Below are 20,410 nucleotides of genomic sequence, written 5' to 3'. Positions count from 1 at the left end.
GGTAGCTTGGGGACCCATTTATAATCTCATGGGCCTTAATCCTACAGAGTCACACTGGCCGTGGTATCCTCAGGGTGCAGCAAACTGTTTCTGAAAAGCTCCAGACACCAAACATTTTAGCTTGTGGGCCTTAAATGGTCTCTGTCACAACTGCTCACCTCTGCCTTTGGAGCGGCAAAGCAGCTAGAGACAATGCAGACATGAATGGGCGTGACTCTGTCATCCCAGTACAACTTTACTGATGGACGTTGAAATTCGAGCCTCGTAGAATGTTCCTGTGTCATGGAATGGTCTTCTTCTTTTTTTTTTTCCAACTACTTAAACATGTAAAAACTATCCTTAGTTTATGGGCCATACAAAACAGGTGTGGACTGGATCTGACCTGTGCGCTGTGGTTTCCAGTTCCCTGATGTAAAGGAAAAAATGGGATTCTGAGGCCCATTGAGGAGATCCAAATGATAGATGTCAGGCAAATACTCGCTCTGCCAGGTATTAACCATGGGCAGGCCACCAACCTCTGCAAGCTTCAGTTTCTCTATGGGGGAGCATAGTGGCCTCCCCATAGAGATGAGAGTCAGTGACAAAGTGGGACAGAGTCGGGACACCAAGATCAGCCCCTAAAGCTCTCAGGAGTTTGAGCCCGTGTTTCAGCTGGTGCTAGTCTAACTCCTAGCAAGCAATCTTATTTTGCTAAAATGAAGATTTCGTTTGTTTCATGTCCATTTATTTCATTAACCTAATATTTTGTTCCTTCCGAAGGAATGGGACTGCTAAGACGCTACAAACTTCCTAAATTATAGGCTCCATGAGGAAGAAAATCTCCCTGTGTTTTCATCAGACACACAATAGAGGTCTTATTAAGTGATGGCAAACTCTGTCCTGTGGTGAAGTCAGCTCAGCTGAATGACTTCTATGAATTCTTTGTTTTCCTGGGGGAGGTAAATTCTTTCTTCAGGGACCCATGCCCTGAAAGTTCAGGGCACACCCAAAATGACAAGTCCTGTTTCTTCAGGGCTTCTTGAATGTCCGTAAGAGTTGGGCCCACTAAGCTTCTCTCAGAACTCATGAGTCTGTGACTGCAGCAGCCTAACCTAGACTGAAGGGCCTCACCAGCCAGTGCCTCCCTTCCCCCTGCCCCATGAAAAGGCCAAGTGACAGAAGCAAACAAGGGAATTCCTTACCCTGTCCACCGCCCACATCCAGTCTTCAAAGAGCTGCAACCTGATAGGTGGCCACTGGGCCATTTTGAAGTCTGTCACAGCCCTCCTAGGGCGTGGGTGCATTCAGCCACCCTTCGCTCATCCCAAAACCAGGGGCACGAGGAGCATCTGCCAGAAATCAGTCCAGCTGTCCTGACACATGCAGGGTGTGGGAGGGAGGGGGTCAGACCTTTTGTAGCGGTGTGATCCTCAAGCCAGGCTGTGGAGGACGTGGGCTGGCAGAGAGGGGAAGGAGGAGGGAGGGGCAACTGCCAGCCAGAGAGGCCAGGACTGTGCCTCATTGGGTTATACGGGGCATCACTTTGAGCAGGAATCAGGCTGGACGCACGCACGCACTGTCATGGTCAGGAGTTCATGGTGCACCAGCAAGAAGGTTGGCATGGGGAGAACATGGTCACTCCATCTCCAGAATAACTCAAGATGTTCAAATGCATGGAGGAGCAGAAGGGGGCCCTGCGGGGCTTTGGTGAGGAGATCTGGAGAAATGCAGTGATGATGAAACATTTTGATTCATGCGCCTGCTTTCATGATGCCTGCTAAGGCAGCCTGTCTCCCCATATGGAGTGTGTCCGTAACCCATCTCCTGTGGTTAAATGAGAGAGTTTCAAAAATGTGCAGCTCTGCCTTTATGAGAATCAGTATAAATCAAGAGACTGAGTATGTTTACATAAAGCGACTTATTTTTAATGCTTGCAGGATTTGGGAAAGGAAGAGCAGTTTGATTCTTGTATCATATGAATAAATATTCTCTGTGGGTGGCAGGTCTGTGTGTTTATCTATCCATACATATGTATACATGTACTTGGAGGCGTGCACATATTTGTGTGTGCACACACACACACACACACACACCCCTCCATTTGGGAACGCCCTCCACGTCGGTAATGTGGACTGCTATTTAGGAACAGAATTAATCAAATAAATATTGTTCTTTCCTGTTTAGGGAGGTCTGGCCTGCCCTGTTTCTATTTTTATTTCTTTTGGCTTATTTGCCACCCACATTCCTAAAGGAAAGCAGAAAGAACATTTTTAATTCCTGTGTGCTGGTTGGATCCCATGTACACTTTGAACTGGGAGAATTCTTTTAAAAATTCTGTAGCCCTGCCTGCCCACCCTGACAAGAATTCAGACTTTGGGATGCTAGCAGGGCCCTGAATGTGGGCCTCCCATGAATGGTTCTCCCAGCCACGTCCCTGTTCCATGGTCAGTGCTGGCTTTGTGTGCCCCCTGACTCAAATAGACTCAGCTCAAAGTACTTGCAGGTATGCAGGAAGATCTGTTCAGCACAAGGCCTTGTGGTGTAGTGTAACTGGTTAGGAAGACAGGTTTTCAAGTTTCCACCTTGGCTACCCTCATTACTAGCAATGTGACTTTGACCAAAGTACTTGACCTCAGTTCCCTCATCTGTAAGACGAAGATAATACTACTAAGACTGCTGTAAGGACTGAATGAAATAATGAGTGTCCAGCCAACATTGAGCACAGCGTCCGGCATAGAAAGGGTGCAGGAAGTGATAGATACTACTCTGTTAGGAACACAATATTATTGACTCATTGAGGCTCTTAACATCATTGCCCCATCTTGTTCACTCCATCTTTTGTGACCTCACACTAATTCATTCATTCATTCATTCATTAAGTTAGTTATTATGTATGAAGACTTGTTACAAAAATAATTTAAGGTGTCTGGTATCAGCCTCCCACTGGAATTCTTTCTCCCAGTTCGATTAAAGAGACACAACTATGTTAAGAAAAAGTTTTAAGAAAATGTTTAGGCCCAATGCTTGATCGTTGTGCAAGGCGGCAGCTGCTCTTCACTCCCTGGTCAGAAGCTGCCCTCCTGAACACAAGCTCCCTGCCTACAGGACCCTGGAGAGAAGCTGCATCCACCTGCTTCAAAGGCTCTGGGTGAAACAAGTGCTTGGAGCAGGAGAGGTCAGGGGGAGGGTGTCACAGAGATTCTCTAAGGTGGGCTCAAGGGCTGTGGTCCTGAGACACCGCAGCCTCCCTGTGCCCCGAGGGCAGGTAGGAGCTGCTGTCCCCCGCCCCCCTGTCAACAGTCCAGCTTTCCCACAGGGGATGGGCGGCAGAATAGATTGGGGTATTTTGCATTTGCTTGTTTTTCTTTCTTCTCTCTTGGTCCGGGGATGTCCCTTCAGCAAGCAGCCTGCTGTTTTTCCTGGGCTCCCCCTTGACACTGCCCTTCAGAGCAGAACTGCACTGCACCCCCGTCTGAGGGAGAGCTAGCTGCTAGACCACATTCTCAGCAACCAGCTTTAGAGCCACCGAGATCCTCTTTCTCTCTTTCCTTTCCCTGAGTCCTGGTCCCTTTCTCTGAATCACTCTGTCTCCCATTGAGGCAGCGTATAACCCTCACAGACTGGTAATAAGAGCATGAAAAAGTCAACAAGAGTGTTCTGGGCAGGAGAAGGGCATGGGGCTCTCCATGCAGAAGAAACAAGTGTACAAAGGTACAGAAACAGCCAGAAGCAAGGTGTGTGCAAGGCAGGAGAGAAGGAGGATGTAGATCCGAGATATGTGCAGTCTCTTTAACTTGCTGGGACTTTACCTGTTTGGAGATCAACGGTGCATCGGCGGTGCTGATGATACCTGGGGGGATTAGAGCGTGTGCTGCACACTGGAATCACAGGGCACTGTCATATCACAGGCGATTCTGAGTCCTTCAAACTGGATGATTCGGAGACAACAGCTGAGGTTGATTCTTACAATCTAATGCCTTAGCACAATACCCCTTCCTCTTCTGAATCGACAGCCTGGAGAGCCGCACCTGCCCATTCCTGGAATTCTTCCTCATAGCGTCTTGGTGCGGGAAGAAACCTCACTGAGTCCTTGTCCCTGTATACAGTCGGAAATGACCTCAGGCTGACCCACGCAGTCTAGCTGACTTTGGTACTCACTCTCCCTGTTCCTCCAGGAAAGCTGCCAGTCCCAAAGGGACTTGCTTTTGCTACCAGTGGATTAGATCTGGAGATAAGGAAATTGCAAATAATCTGCTTGACCTCCAGTGTAGCAACATGACCTGCCGGAAATGGGTGTTGGCAGGAGCTGAGGACCCTGGAGAGGCAGGGAGATTGTGGTGGTTCTGGTGAAATCTTGGCGCAGACACCACCAGCACAGTTGTTTGGAACGGAGGAGGGAAAGGGGCAAGACTCCTGAGAAAAATAGAATTTTCAGGATGGTTAACATTCTCAAAGCACCCACTTTGTAAGGGAAGAAAAAAATAGCCAATAACAAAAGAAACAAATGGATAATGTGGATACAACCTGGAGGTTTTCAAGTCTAAAAAAAAGGCACTTGTAGGATGAAAGGCCCCGCAGAAAGCTTGCTTTCTGACCGGGCCAACACCCGCAGAAGGCCCAGCCTCGTTGAAGGAAATTCTTCCCGATATGTTCCCCATACCCTCACCCTCCAGCCCAGCCAGAAATGCTGTCCCTGTACTTCATGCTGCATTCAAACCCATGTTCCCAAGTCTGTCTGAGAGGAGACTGGGGGCTGATGAGAGGCGGGGCGCAGCCACGCGGCAGCCCGGGGCGGGGCCCTGGGGGGATGAGGCCAGGCTGCTGGGCGGTGGGCGGTGAGCCCGCGAGCAATAATCGGTACAGAGCCCCGGAGATGCTTCACCCAGGTGGACTCGCCGTTCCTCTTTGGTGCTCTTTCAGCAACCATTACCTTAACATATTGCCTTTTAAATGTGTCGATGAAACTCCGTTACTGGAGAGGGCAACTGCATCCGTGCGCGTGTTTGCGCGTGAGTATGTGTGCACCAGTGTGCTTGCGTGCGCGCGCGTGTGTCTGTGCGCGCGCGCCCGAGCGCTCTTAACTGAAGGCAATTTACTGCCCTCTTAGGGCCAAATCTAACACTAAGTCGTGTACTTCAAACCACCCCGTTTTAAGCCGTTGGGTTTTTAATGGTGGCCAACGGGGGCGGGCGGAAGGGGGGGGTTACATAAAGGTCATTCCAGAAAGTTTTTAGCCCAGTGTGCTCTCCTTACCACACTTTGGAACTTTGGAGCTTCTACACCCACCTTCCTTTCATCTCTTTGTGCTCCTCTTCTTCCTCAGGTATTTCTCTATTTTCAACATTTCTTCCTCCTCTTTCTCCTTCTTGTTTCTCAGAATTAGCAGAGTTGGGGAATTTAAAACCATAGGCTTCAGGATGCTGTTGTTATAGCACCTCTCACCCTAATATACACTAAAACGCTAGAAAAACAAAAGGCCTCGCTACTTTTATTTCTCACCCCAGCAGAGTAATGGAAACAGTATGTTTTTAGTTTTTTGGCTTATTTTTGTTCTTGAGTCCACCCGGGTGCAAATCCTGATTCTCCCGCTTGTTCACTATGTGAACGTGGGCAAGTTACATCAATTCTCTGAGCCTCCTTTTCCTCATCCGTATAATAGAAAAAGCAATGCCTACTTCACAGAGTTTTGAAAAGAAGTCCACAAAATAAACATAAGTGCCTCTACCGTGGTAGGTACTCAACACATTTTTCTCTCCACCACTCGTTTTACTGGGTTTGTAGACCTAGTCTTTTTTTTTTTTTTCTTCATTGGATTTTAGTCTAATTAACAAACATTTTGCCAGCATCTGCCATGTGTCAGGGCTGGTGCACCAGGGTCCAAACAGACCCAAGATGTGGTTCATCTCTTCAGTGGCAGCCCTGTGCTGGAGCCAGGGAAGGAATAAACTGTCACAGAACAATGGTGAAGGGTGCGGCGGGCACCACAGGAAACCAGAAGAGGAGCACCGAAGACTATTTGGGGTCAGGGTGGGGAGGGAGGTGGGAGAAGGTGTCCCAGAAGAGGCCACACTGCACAAGAGCCTTGAAGGATGCTGGAGTTGGGAGAAAGGTGTTCTGGGAAAAGAGGAATGAACAAAAGCAGATACACGAGAGGATTCTGGATGCCATGGGTTCAGCAGGAGAGAAGGAGAGCTGGGGAGTGACAGGGTGGCAGAGAGGTTAGGGGGTCCAGATCAAGAAGAGCGTTGAACGCTAGGGTTGGGGACTTAGTTTGAAAACTGTGCAGAGCTGTTGAAGGAGTATCGGTTAGGGAAAGCCAGTAACGCAGGCTGGATTCTACCTGAAGCACACTGAGCCAACTCTGAGACATCCTTGTTTGCACAAATTGCCTCTCTCAGATCCACACCAAGTGTCCAGAGCCCACAGGTCAGGGGTGCTAGCTCTGCCGCTAATTATTTGCGCCACCCCAGGCTAGTCACCTCTCTCACAATCTGGGTTTTCAGTCTCTGAAGTGAAGGTCTTAGACTAGACAATACCCAAGTGTCCTCCCGGCTTCAACAGTAGTCCGTGATTCTGTGATCATGCCACCATTTTTTGGAGCTTGTTTTCTGGTTTCTGATGTTAACTTAGTAAAATTGCCATGCTAGCATGATGACCGACACCTAGTATTCATCAATGTTTTCCCTTTATTTTATGTGAAAAATAGATCATTAAAATGTGTAATGGGGGGTGCCTGGGTGGCTCAGTTGGTTAAGCGACTGCCTTGGGCTCGGGTCATGATCCTGGAGTCCCGGGATCGAGTCCCGCATCGGGCTCCCTGCTCAGCGGAGGGTCTGCTTCTCCCTCTGACCCTCCCCCTCTCATGCTCTCTCTCTCTCTCTCATTCTCTCTCTCAAATAAATAAATAAAATCTTTAAAAAAAAATGTGTGATGGGATATACAGTAAGCTAAGAGTCAGTTGGACTCTGGTCGTCACAGCTGGGTCAGAAATTATTTGCATGACCTAGAATAAGTCATTTTACTTCTCTTTGTGTCCACCTACTCCCTGTCCTCCACTACCAGTTCTAAAAATGGGTAAACTGACAGATAAGAATAAGTTTAGACTTCTAGAGTTCATGCAGGTTTATCCTACAGATATCAAACACTTGTTGCAATGGCTAAGAGATACCTCTATTTCAGTTTGAAAGTGTTGAGATTAGAACCGAAGAGCTTGAATATCTTATGCAGATATGCTGATTTCAGCCACCACCCCCATTCCATAGAAAAGTAGCCAAAAGTCATTTTAACTTTATTTTTAAAACTAAATATGATTTCAATTTGGAGGTTTGGTCTACTTCTATTTTTGTTGTTTTTTTAAATTACTGGAGCTTATTTTCTTAGAAAAAAAAATTACATGTGTATTAAAAATATCTCAGAATCCAAGAGGATATGCCAAGGGCAAATAGCAGGAAGAGAACACATACATCATTTCATTCACCCAGAGATAAACTCATCACAGTGGACTCATATTTTGCTTGTATTTTTTCCCCGAATAATTATATCAAATCATATGTACTATTCAATGACTTGACCAAAATATTTCTCGTCATACACTAATATACAACAAAGTTGTAAGGGTCTTCTCATATTCAGGCAAAAATGAAATGATGAATTCCACTGCTGGTAGAAAGTGATACGATATGTGTGTGCAATGGGGGAAACCAAGCAGTTTGCTAATGAACCCTTTCTGGGAGCTGACAGTTGGATCTTGAAGGATGTCAATATTTACCAGGCACAGAAGAGCAGAAAGCATTTCCCAGATAGAAGAAACAGCTAGAAAAACTACTAGAAACCTTGATAGACCATGTCCTGTTGGGAACAGGGGAAGAGTCCAGTTTGCCTGGTGGGTGTGGTGTATGAGTGGGTGGGTGGGGGTTCAACAGGAGATGAGCAGAGGGCATGAGTCTCTGTTATGAAAAGCTTTGTTTGCCAGGCCCTGGAGTATGGAATGTGTTCTGTTGACAGTGGGGAACCAGGGACTTTACAAAATCAATTACTTCCTTACATTAAAGCAAAGAATACTGAGTGAGCCAGCCAAAACCCAGCTTTCCTCTTTCCTGAAGGGTGGATTTTTTTTTAAATCCAGGTGCTTAAAAGCATCTTCCTAGACAGCCAAATACAGTCCCTATGAACCTTTCTCAGAAAATTCTCATCACCTCTGCAGAAGCTTTTCAAGCACCTTTTGGAGTTCTTTAGCAGTCTGCCTTAGTGCACGATGCATTTAGACCACTCCTATAATGGCAAATTCATTCTTTTTTTTAAAGATTATTTATTATTTTTTAATTAATTAATTAATTTTTTTAAAAAGATTTTATTTATTTATTTGAGAGAGAGAATGAGATAGAGAGAGCATGAGAGTGGGGAGGGTCAGAGGGAGAAGCAGACTCCCCGCTGAGCAGGGAGCCCGATGTGGGACTCGATCCCAGGACTCCAGGATCATGACCTGAGCCGAAGGCAGTCGCTTAACCAACTGAGCCACCCAGGCGCCCAAGATTATTTATTTATTTGACAGAGAGAGAGAGAAAGTACAAGCAGGAGGAGTGGCAGGCAGAGGGAGAGGGAGAAGCAGACTCCCTATGGAGCAGGGAGCCCGATCCGGGACTCTGTCCCAGGACCCTGGGATCATGACCTGAGCCAAAGGCAGTTGCTTAACCAACTGAGCCACCCAGGCGCCCTAGCAAATTCATTCTTAAAGAACAACCTGGGTAGATGTTGTTCAGGCCCCTCTTCGCGATAGGAAGGAATGTGTTTGGTTCTGCTAGGTGCCTTTGGGAGAGCTTTGATGATGATGAACGCTTTGGAAGCCAATATTGGCCAGTTTTTTGGTTTGGCCAGTTATTTCTTAACCAGTTCATTTGCACCACCCAGTGGGAAAGTGCTAGAATACAGCTTTGAAGGGTGGCTCTGAGTTGTTCTTCCTCAGGGAAGGATCTGGGAATTCCTGGTCTGCTATTTCAACCATTCTTTCCCTCTAAGAATGTTAGGAGACATCCCCGTAAACAGTTTTTCTCTTTCATTTGGAGGCGAGAAAGCATTTGGAGTGAGGAAAGCACCAGTCCTGGCTTTTCACAGACTAACTCAGTGGCTTTAGATAAGTACCATGTCCTCTATCAAAGTGTTCCCTTGTGTGTGTGTGTGTGTGTGTGTGTGTGTGTTTAACTCTTCCATATTTCTAGTGGCATAACTGTTTTAGTATTTACCCAGTGCACCTGTAATTCCAAGTCCCATCTGTCTGACTAATGAGAAAATACCTTCGACATTTTGAAAATCCAGGAATGACTGCAACCATTTATCATTATAAATATATGTCAATATATATAATATATGTCAATTAATATCAGTATCATCGGAGTGTATCTTCCTAAGAATGTCTCAGGGGCTTTTAAACCACAAATCACATGGTGTAAGTGGAAAGAGCTGACCTTTGCCTTCAGTTAGACCTGAGTTTAAGTCCCACCCCTGCCACTCACTGTGTGACTTTTAGAAGACACTGTCTGTCTCTGAGCCTGTTTCAGTGAGCACAACCAGTCTCATTTCACAGGGTTAGTGTAAGAGTTACGGGGTGTAATATCTGCAGAGCTTCGAGGGACCCTGGGACTAAGGGAGAGCTGCGCTTTGTTGGGTGGAAGTAACTATTACTGGTCGGGCTCTGCAGCTTCCCTGTTCTCCTCGAGCAAATCCCTTCTGCTCTGAAGCCTGGATTCCTCTGCTGTCAAATGGGGCCACAGTTCCTTCTCTTAGAGTTTTACAGATGCGATGATGTAACACCTCCGCCAAGCACCGCACCTCATAGGTGCTTCACAAATGCTAGTTCCTTTCTTTCCAAAAGTATTAACCCATTGCGAATAGTGACGGAATTAGTTATAAGGCCAAATTGTGTTCAGTCTGTGATCTCCCCACCGCCAACTGTCTCTCTTACTAACTCAAATACACACATGTGCACATTTGCTTTCCCACCTTACTTTCCCCATCTTTGTCATCAGAGGTTAACCAAAAGCACAAGAACTTTTGGAAGCTTATCAAAGGGACAGCAAATTCATTTTAAGATTGTCCTCATGTCTTTCCAGTCCTCACACCAGTTGCATGGGTCCATATTTGGGCAGTTGTGCATTTACCTGTCTCCCTACCCCCACGCCCTCCCGGCCTGGCCTCTCTTCTCCAGCCGCAGCAACACCAGACCACGGAGGGCTCCACCTCGGCCACTCTCCCCGCCCCCCCCCCCGCCCCAGCTATCTAGTCCCCTTCTCCCCACCTCATCATCAGGGTCCTCCTTTAAATTCTGGGGTCCATCTAAGTGGATACATTATCAGGGAAGTCTTCTCAAACCCTTTCTTGCTCTGGCATGAAGTGATTATTGCCATGTGTTTGCTTTTGAGGAGAAGGAATTAATGTGTATCAAGTCCAGGTATATCTTAATACTTTTAACCTTCCCGGTCACCTTCTCAGGTCATCTCACAGTTCCATTTTACAGATGAGGAGACTGAGAGCCCGTTCATTGCTTCATTAAACAAACATCTATTGAATATCAGTTGCCAGGCACTAGGAATAGAGCAGACACAGCCCCTTCCTTTGTGGATATTATAGGATCTGACATGGGATGAATCCAGGAGGCAGGAAAGAAAGAAATAATAGGCTATTCCAGTTGTGAAGAAGGGTCCTGTGAAAGGCAGGAAAGAGGGATATGCCCTATGTCAGAGCTTAGGGAGGGGATCCCTAAAGAAAAGGCATGTTTGCTAAGACCCAAAGACTCAAGGCAGTCACACAGATAGGTAGTGAGGGCAGAAGTGGGCTCTAACTGTGGCCAGAATTTGGAGCTACCATGCCTCATGGTCTCCCTTCCTCCAAATATTTGCATTTATGTCCTTGTCTTTTAGCGTGTGATCTACATTTCTTTCTCTCTGATGGAGTGTAGCTCCTTGCAAACAGCAACCTCATCTCCCAGGTACCTGGTACATAGGACAAGTCACAAGTAGAAGGAAGTGGTCAGTTCGTGTTTCACTGTATGTACCTGTATGTGATTGCCTGTGCTTAATAATATTATAAGGATGCAAAAGTGCCTAGAATATGCTGTGTATATTCTGACATTTCTTTAACCAATGCCTTGGTATGGTTTTCTAATAGAGTCTCCAAGCACCGGGACGCTCCTGTTCTCAAACTCATTTTACTCCGATGTTTTCTATTCTCTAGGCTGGGGTGATCCGGGGTGAGCATATGAGAGAGGGGGCAGCTACCATCAGCTCTGCAGGAGGTGGGACTTGAAAGCAGCTCATTCATTTACATCAAGTGCTGTTAAGCGTGTCCTCCCAGATGCTGCATGGCACATGGCTCCTTCTGGTCTGCTCTCCAGGCCATTTTTGGAGCTGAAAGTGGAGTGGCCGTCCTGTGCCAGGCACTGTTTTGGGGCAGGGGAGACAGACGAGTGCACATATGGTGAGCCCATGAGTGTTTCTTTTCTTGACATGCGGTAGCCCTCCATCCAGTAGGGCCTGCAGACATGCCCTCGGTCCATGCGCGCATGCACACACACACATGCAGATGTACAAACCGGTTCACTGTAAGCAGGACTAGAGGCCAGCACCAGTGGAAGAAGTGGCAGACTCCACAGTGGTGGGGGCAGGAGCAACAGGAGGCCTTCCAGGCACCTTGCAAGTCATCTTGCCTGAGCTGGGAAAAGGAATGGCAATTAGCTAAGTTCAGGAGGGCAGGGAGGAGCAGGCCACAGGCAAGGGTCTCACCTCTGCAGCGGTCCAGAGAAAGAGAAAAGATGGTACATTTGGGATCTGCAAATGCCCACAGGAGCCAGGCAGGTGATGGAGTTGGGGGAAAGGCCAGGTGGGAGCATGTCAGACACATTGGTATATTCTTCATGCCCATTCAGAAAAGTCCTCCCTCCCACTTCCCTTGCCTTAAACCCACTTAGGCTGTCCTTCATTTTTCCATCTTTGAAACGTAGGTAAAGAGAAACTATTCTATAAGAAAAATAGCAGTCTAAATCCAATGATTATATCAATCAGTAAGTGATAGTTGGCTCCTGTTGGGGAGACAACTGGGAGTAATGGGGGCTGGGACCAACTGAAGAGCACATTCTCCATCTGAAGAGGACAGCTGTTCTTCAACTCCGGCTGTCCAGTGGCTCCAACTCTTGCGATTTTTCCAAAAAAATAAACAACCTGGAGTTTCGGCAAGTTAGCCAAGTTTTTTTGGGTGGTTGTTGTTGTTGTTTTTAACATTGCTTGATCAAAACAAAAAAACAGACCTGCAGACCAAATGGAGCACATTTGCATGCTGAGCCTTATCCATGGACCGTGCTTGCAGTTCCTTGGTCAAAGGCTCCAGAGGTTCTGAGGGTATTTTTAGAATCCTTCAACAAGTCATTGCTTCTAGTTACTCCTAACCATCCTTCTCTCCCTGCTTTCCAGAAAGAGATGACGAGCAGGATGTGTCACTGACGCCCCACCTTATCTTTGGAAGACAGAGGAAAGCTCTTTGCTTCTGGAGTGCTGAGCAGGGAGACCTCCCTGGCTGAAATGGCACGCCTACTTCCAGGAGCAGGAGAGGTGGAGACAACGGTGATTCCTGAGAGACGTTCCCCACTCACCCCGTGTGCTCTTAACCCTCTGAGTGCTGCTAGCCACGACCTGTGGACCTGTCTGACCACAGCATGCAAGAAGGACTGCCCCCTGGCCCCTTCTGGCTCTGAGTCGCCCCGAGGAAGCCTCTGCACTTCCATGCATGTCGCAGCTCTGCCTGTGACCTGCCACCTAAGCTTTACTGGAATTCAGGTTTTGAGATTGAGACACTTGTACTTTTCCACTTCTGTCTTGTCAACTGGCCGACTTTTCTGTCACGTGTTTTCTAAGTACCGGGTGAATTTTGGAACTCTGGATGAGCAGCGAGTTTTTCTATAACAAGCCTTCCTTTCAGACCTCCCGCCCTGATCTGATTCTGTGGTTTAACTTCATGCAGGGCTGTGTAGCCACAAGAGATCTGAGACCCACCCCGCAGCCTCAACATGTTTTCCCTGAGAGGCAGATTTCTTTCAGGGACCACTCCATGACCCCGAACAAACCTTAACTACAGGGAGGAGACCTGTCGCGAGCAGAAAGCTGACAAGTTACCAGTTAACTCCAAACAGAATGTGCTTTTTTTTTTTTTACAACCACACCATTTCTTGTCTCTTCTTTTCAAGATATTTTCTTCCTGTTTCCCAGAAGAGAGGAAGAAAAGGAAATTGTAAATGACCAAGAATGATCAGCCGAAGCCCTGAGCCAGATAGATTAGTGCAGCGTTTGTTCTTGACCAAAGGGGAGGGAGTTGTGGCTGTCTCCACATAATACTAAAATTTCAGTGAAAAAAAAAAAAAACAGAAGTGCAATTGGTTATTGGTGCACATAACTCAGCCAGCTGGCTCATTGGCTCGTAGCCTTCCCAGCTGGCCCTCTGAGCTCCTTCGTCCAGCCCCTGTTTTGTTTCTCTTCCTTTACACGCCACCCCCCCCCCCCGGTCGGATTGTGTTGTGGCACAAATTAATTTCTGTCCCTATGATTGTGCCACCGTTGCCAAGGTAACAGTGGAACTGGAGCTAACTTCCTTCTTCCATTCCTTCCCGGTTTTCCCATTCCAGTCAACAAAATAGCACAGTCTGTGCTACATCCTGCCTTTTGAAACCCAAGTGAGTCTTAGTTGCAGAAACGTTGCCTTCTCTGCTTCATCCACAGACCTGGTGGTGGTCCCGAGAGCCTGTAACGAAGGGGTGATGATACTCCCAGTGATCCTTTGAATTTGACAAAGTAGCAGTTGGTGGAGGGAAGTAGATAAGAATGTATTAGTGTATTTTAATGTAACACCAATTAAAGAATAACTAAACAACCCTGATCTCATTTCATTATATTTAATGCGTTAAAGCCATTCGTGGCTGCTACAAGAGCCTAGAGAACATGAAATCTTTCTTTGTCCAAAGAAAGGGCTGACTGTCTGGGCGCTGTGGCATCCTGCCCTGACCCGGCAAAGCCACCTTTGCTTCCCATCTTGTCCAAGTCGTCTCATGGAATCCAAATGCTGCTACCTCTTTCCATCGTGTTGTGCTCTGGTCACCAACAAACATACCCTCTCCCCTTTTTTGGCTTCCTAAGTAACTCTGAGAGAACAAGATAGGCAAAGATTCTTCTCAGCATCATTTTGGGATGAAAGAATATCTGACTGTCCTAAGGATCCAGAGAACAAAGAAATAAGACCCCCTCTTCCCAACCTATGCAATACGCAGTAAGTACTGCGTGGGGATGTCAAGCAGAGGGACAGAGAGATGAGATCGTGGAGCCCATGCCCTGGGAGGAACTCTGAAACTCTGCTGCCATGGAAAAACCACAGGATTTTTGCATTAAAAAGTTGACCATGTTCCTGCATGTCAGTGATGCCTAATCAAGCAGGATGCTGGACTCTGAAGACATTTGTTATTAATTCTTTTTAAGGTTCTTTTCTGTTGACTGTTTGTGCATATTAAATTCCCATTCAATTTAAAAGACCAAACATTTTTTAAGCTTCTTGGCACAGTTTCCTCCTGGTTATATTTCTAATTGCATTCATCAACTCTTCTAGGATCAGTGCCGGCAAACTACTCTTATTTTTTAATTAGAGTATTCCTATTCCTGCAGAACTTTGTTTGGCAAATTCTAAAGAAAATTATCACAGGTAATTTTTATCTCTTTGACCTGACGACATCCTAAGTACCTCTCATTGCAAAGAGGGGCGATCTGAGCCCTTGGCAGTGGCTCAGGCACCTCCAACTCTCTGCATCTGAGCCTCACCTCCTGCTTCCTCCTCCTTTATTTCCCACTATTTTTTTTTTTTTTTTAGTTGGGTAATACATGTATCCACTGTCTTTTTTATTTCAAGACGTTTCAAAGTGGAAATTTCAAAAAGAAAAGATTACAATGAACATCCACGTCCCCTTCACTTACATGCATCAGTTGTTAACATTTTTTTAATTGTTGACTTTTCCCATAATTTTCTCTTTCTCTGTAAATATACATTCTTATTGCTGAACCATTTCAAAATACATTGCAGACATCATAAAACCTTAAAATACTTTCTCAATTGCCCCCAAAATGTTTATAGCTTTTTGTTGTGGTTGTTTATCCAGGATCCAATTAGGAATCACACATGGCATTTGCTGTCATTCTCTTTAGTTAATGGGTTAGAGTTCTCCTGTTAGGTATGTGTTTGGTGTGGTGGTGGTGGTGATGGGGTGTGTGTGTGTGTGTGTGTGTGTGTGTGTGTGTGTGATGACACTGATGTTATTAAGGATTTCAGGCTGGTTTTCTGTAGAATGTTCCACAATATGGATTTTTTTTTTTCTGGTTGTTTCCTCTTTATTAGACTCAGTTAAACATATTTTTTTAAGGAAAAATACTACGTAAGTGATGTTTCCTTCCTATTGCATTTATCAGGAAGCATATAATGTCTAGTCGTCTCTTTTCATGATATGAAGCTTGACCAGTGGGTTCAGGTGTTGTCGGCCTGATCCATTCATTATAAAGGTAAATAATTCATTAGGAAGCTCTGAAATTCAGCATGCACACATATTATAGTTTGAGGCTAGGCAAATGTGCGTTCTTTTCTTAATACTCTCAAAGAGGTGTAGGGTCTCCAAAAGATTATTACCATTGCAGTTAAATGATATAGCAATGATAAAAGATTCATAACTTCCCATTTAACAGAGGGAAGGGGAAGGAGGAAGGGGGCACTACATTAGTATGCTGGCTAATGAGAATTTGTATGGTTCCTGTAGCCAGAGTTGAAATACGTATAATTTTTTTTTTTTTTTGCTCCCATCCTCAATGACTTCCTGTTCAGACCCATGGTTTATTTTAGAGAGCATGTATTCTCATTGAAGGTGATTGTTCAAGGGTGCAAAAATTGTGGGTTTTTTTGTGTGGGGGGGGGAGGAATCTTAGATATTACAGTGGGTTGTGGCCCTTCAAAGGGCCATAGTAGGTATAAAATTTCTATGTGGTATTAAAATTTCAGGAGGATGATTAAGAATAAAATATCTTAAAGGGCTCCTTAGGAGGATGATAATGGAAAAAGGGAAAAAAAAGGTTGAGAAATACTCATCTAGAGTCAGATTCTGCTTCTTAGGTGTTAATTCTCTCTTCCTGGGGTGTTTTTTCATTTCTGAGGACTAGGATGAGTGGAAGCAACTTCAAGAGATTTCTTAATCCATTCCTTCTACCCTCCCAAACCATATCAGTAACATTCCCCGTGAAAACCCCATTCTCCTCTCGAAGACCTCAGGCGTAGACATTCCACAGCATCCTTTGGTATACCCCACTGAACACTTCACAACATCTGAAATCCTCCCATTTAACCTGAGCCAAATCTTTGGGTTTCAGCATACCTTTACTAGTGTCTCACATTAAGAGAGATCCAGGGATTATCTAGGATAAGAAGCAGCATAATAAATGAGAGCCTTATTTGCATATCCGTTAAGTATTTGAAGACTGTTAGCAAATGGCCTTCAGCCTCCTTTCCCTTCCGCTCTCCCAGGGGCAGAATTCTCTTGGAAGACTTGTTGCCCTGTTGTTAACATTTCTGCACCTCCATTTGAACCCTTCCCCAGGCTTTCCATGTCACTGTGCATTACGGATATAACCAACAATGAATGTGTAAGAAATTACCGCATGCTTTCTCCAAACTTTATTGTGGCTTTGCTAAGTCCTGACTTGCTTTATAAATTTTCTTTTCTATTTGTCCACACTAAATCCATATCTATATTATATTCAACCATTTTGGTTTATCTTCCTGAGTTGCCTTCATTTCTACCTTTAATAGGCCTCATCAGATCATGCTGTTTTGTTTTAATCCCTTCTTTAATTGGCATAGCTTTAAGAGACTTGGAGGGAGCGCCTCTCATCTTTTTGTGGTGATGTAGGCCAAGTCGTCACCTGGTCATTGATAGAAGCACATCATTCCCTCTGGTCTCTGACCTTCTATCACTTCCACACCCCATGGGTATCACACTGTGAGTCAAAGAAATATCATGGGACAAGTAGAGCCATGTCTTCAAGAAATGTGTACAGAGGCAAAATCACAAGAAGGAGTCAGATGTGTCATTTGGATAATACTGTTGTCATTTGTGTTTGGATCATTTTGGTCCTTGATAAAATAGGTGATTCTCTCCTAGAATTAGCCAAACAAAGTGTTTTGGAAATAGAAGGATTTTTTTTCCCCTGCTTTAAAAAGTATGTTAACAGCCAAAAACTTTTAACAGGTTGTTTCCCTCTGGGAAGTTATTAATTCTGGGTAGGAATTTTTTTGATGAATAAATAAGGATTTTTGTAACTTTTAGAGGGGAGAGTCTATTTCTAATCTGACATTTAAGCTGTGTTACTAGTTTTTAGTGTTCTAATTTTAAGATTTTCCTGTATCTTTTCTAATTGCATCAGAAAAAAGATGTTTACTATATTTTAGTTCCATTTGTGATTAAAGATTTGACTATAAGAACAAACTAATACAATTACATCAATTAGAAAAGCAAGAGGAAATGAAAGGATATTTATGAAATCAGTTCATGTGAGCTTAGGAATTCAAATGTCACAAATAAAAGACACATAACCATCACCTGTCTTTTTTGTGTGTGCTCAATTTCTTTCACAGGTATGTTTTTCGTCTTGCAGTGGTCTTGGAGCAGGTAAATGAAAAGAAAACAGTTAATTCTACAAAAAGTAATTCAAAATGTGTTTGAGAACACACATGCACATATTTGTATTCTAACAGAAGTTCCTTTACACTTTTCAGATTTTCCCAGGAGGGTACGTCATGCATATAGTTTAGCTGCTCCACAGATGAATGTGGTGTGTATTTTTTCTTGCAGTAGGATTCAATACTAAATTTGATGACAACCTTGCGTGTAAATATAATAAATCTTGACTAGAGAAATAGTTCATCAATCAGAGTAAATAAACCTGAGTTTTAACCTCAGGTTTGCCACTGCCTTCCTTGCGAGATCCTGAGTAGTGTATTTAATTGTTCTCTGCCTCAGATTTCTGAACTTCAACTGCTTATAGATTTATTCCTATATGACTTATAATTATTTTTGCAAAATAATATAAGATAAAAGTATTAACATGTCTGGGAAACAAATATATACATTTTATATATTTATATGTTATTAGTACATTTCTAGCCACTTTAGAGTAATTGTGATTCCAATAACAGCCACTGTTGCTAATAGCAACAATCGAATACTCTGTCTGACAAAAGCTATTTGTGATGAGGTGATTTCTAGACAGAGGGTGGTGAGGAATGAGGCTTCTGGAACCCCAGCACAAATGTAAAGGGTTCCTCTACTTCTCGGTTCCACCGTCTGAAATGTACACGGAGATGTGACAGAGAGGCAGACTATGGACTGAATGTGGCCTGCAGGCACGTTTTGTTAGACTGACACAGTTTGTTTTTCTTCTTTTTCACTAGCTGCCAACATCTAAAAAATTGAGAAATCTGATGCCTAAAAATCAGAATTTCTGGCTCCTCTTACAAAATCAGATCTGGCAACACCGGGCTTTTGTTTTCGTGTGGCAGGAATTGGCTGAGAAGTGGTGGACCCATTTAGATGGAGCATGTTCTCTCCAATTTACCAATGTCCTCACCACTCTCTACTGCGTCCCAGACACGCGGCTGTCAGTTGCCATTGTCCTCTGAGGCTGGTAGGTTTCCCTCGCTCCCTCCCGTTTCCTGCCACTCCCCTGAAGGCATTTCAGGTGGCAGCCCCTGCTACACGGTGTCTAGAGAGGCCTTTAATTTTTAAGTTGATCCCTATACATATTGACTACCTGCTATATTATGTTGTTCTTTCCAGTAGCCTACACTGTATTCCTGATAATAAATAGTAAACTGTTTTAGAAGATAATAAATTCAGATCCAATGCCTTCAGTCCCTCCACCCAGATACTCCCATGGACATTAAGCTGATCACTACATCTATCCAACTTTCAATTATTTTAAATTCTTAAACTTCAGCTCTGCTTCCAGGCAAACTTCAATGCTACATTGACCAAAATGATAAAAAGTCACTGAAAAGCAGTGGTAGTGTCATTTATAACAATTATATCTTTTATCCTATTTTTCTACTTTGTGAAGTAGATTTCAGCAGAACACAGTGTGTTAATGGAAACTTCTCATTGTTTTAACGCAGCATTCCTCATCTGAGTTTTCATGAACACAAAAACCAAGCACAAATTCCCAGTACTTAATAGATTAAAAACTAAATGAGGAAATCTGATCTAAATAAACCTTGATTGAGTTTATAACTGTATTACTGCGCACTGGATGAAGCTTAATATCTGCTCCAGAGGAAATTCTATCATACAACTGAGACATGATCTCACAATAGTATCAGATCAGCAAAGAGAGTCTAAGCATTTTCAAGAACTATGTAGAACACAGAGGGGGAAAGGTATCAACAGAATCCTCTGTTTACTAACTCAGAAACAATGTTACAAGTAACTGTGCTCTGACTGTGCATATATAGGTCTCTGCGATGATGTATTTGATACTGCTAAAAACTGCATGTGGACGGAACCACAAGAGGCAGCAGCGTTCAGAAAATTCGTGAACTGTGACTTGTTGATTTATCTAAAGGTTAATTATTTTACTTAGGGTTTGTCTTATCAGAAGTCTAATCACATGAAGGTACAACAGAGATACTTGACCCACGTGAGTCTGTGGTTAAGACAAAATCTTGGTAAAGATGTGGAGGCCTTTTAGACCAGATCAAGCCTAGTGGGAAAAGTTCACATTGGCTGGAAGTGAAGAACTGGGCTGCCTACCCCTGCCCTGTCGGTGGATGAGAACCTAGCCCCTTCTCTGCTCAAAACCCTACAATGCCCCCCTTTGCACTCTGCTTAAAAACTTCAGCTGCCCCTTTCTCCCTCCACTCCTACACCCCGGGCCTCCCGGCTGGACTTGCACATGCTGAGCACACTCACACTCATGGCCTCTGTCCAGGTGTTCCCCTGCCTGGATGCTCTTCCCCCACATAGGCTCATGGCCAATTCCTTCTCCCCCTTCAAGTTCTAGCTGGCGCATCACCTTTTCATTGAGGCCCCTGCCGATCACAGCTGCCCCCCAGGCTCCCCAGGATTCCTGAGCTCCCTTTCTCTGCTCAAATTTTCCTTCTCCTGTAGTGTTTATATAAATCATATATATACACAATATGTAAATATATATATATACATTATATAATTTATATTATATGATATTTATTAGGTTTATTACTGTTTCTTGTCTGTCCCCCACCCCACTAGAATATAAATTTCACATCAGGGATCTCTATCTCTATCACCTAAAAGAGAGTGTCTGGCACACAGTAGATGCTTAATAAACCTTTGATAAAT

At 44.5% G+C, this 20,410-nt stretch overlaps 1 protein-coding gene across 4 annotated transcripts in view; it reads left to right on the top strand.

The window, feature by feature from the left end:
* Window positions 1-20,410, top strand: part of MOB3B (MOB kinase activator 3B) — a 194,721-nt gene that overhangs the window by 163,758 nt on the left and 10,553 nt on the right. For 3 of the 4 annotated variants that reach the window (XM_081803053.1, XM_031031999.2, XM_081803054.1), the window contains exon 4: window positions 12,438-17,637. The exons of the other annotated variant lie outside the window; for it this stretch is intronic. In XM_081803053.1, the coding sequence (XP_081659179.1) occupies window positions 12,438-12,467 (30 nt within the window). In that variant the 3' untranslated portion in view covers window positions 12,468-17,637. Of the gene's footprint in view, window positions 1-12,437; window positions 17,638-20,410 lie in introns of those variants that run through there. 4 annotated transcript variants of the gene reach the window in all.

Source organism: Leptonychotes weddellii, chromosome 14, assembly GCF_054177405.1.
Source record: "Leptonychotes weddellii isolate Sample4059 chromosome 14, ASM5417740v2, whole genome shotgun sequence".
Taxonomy (NCBI): domain Eukaryota; kingdom Metazoa; phylum Chordata; class Mammalia; order Carnivora; family Phocidae; genus Leptonychotes; species Leptonychotes weddellii.
This window is presented reverse-complemented; position numbering and strand designations above follow the sequence as displayed.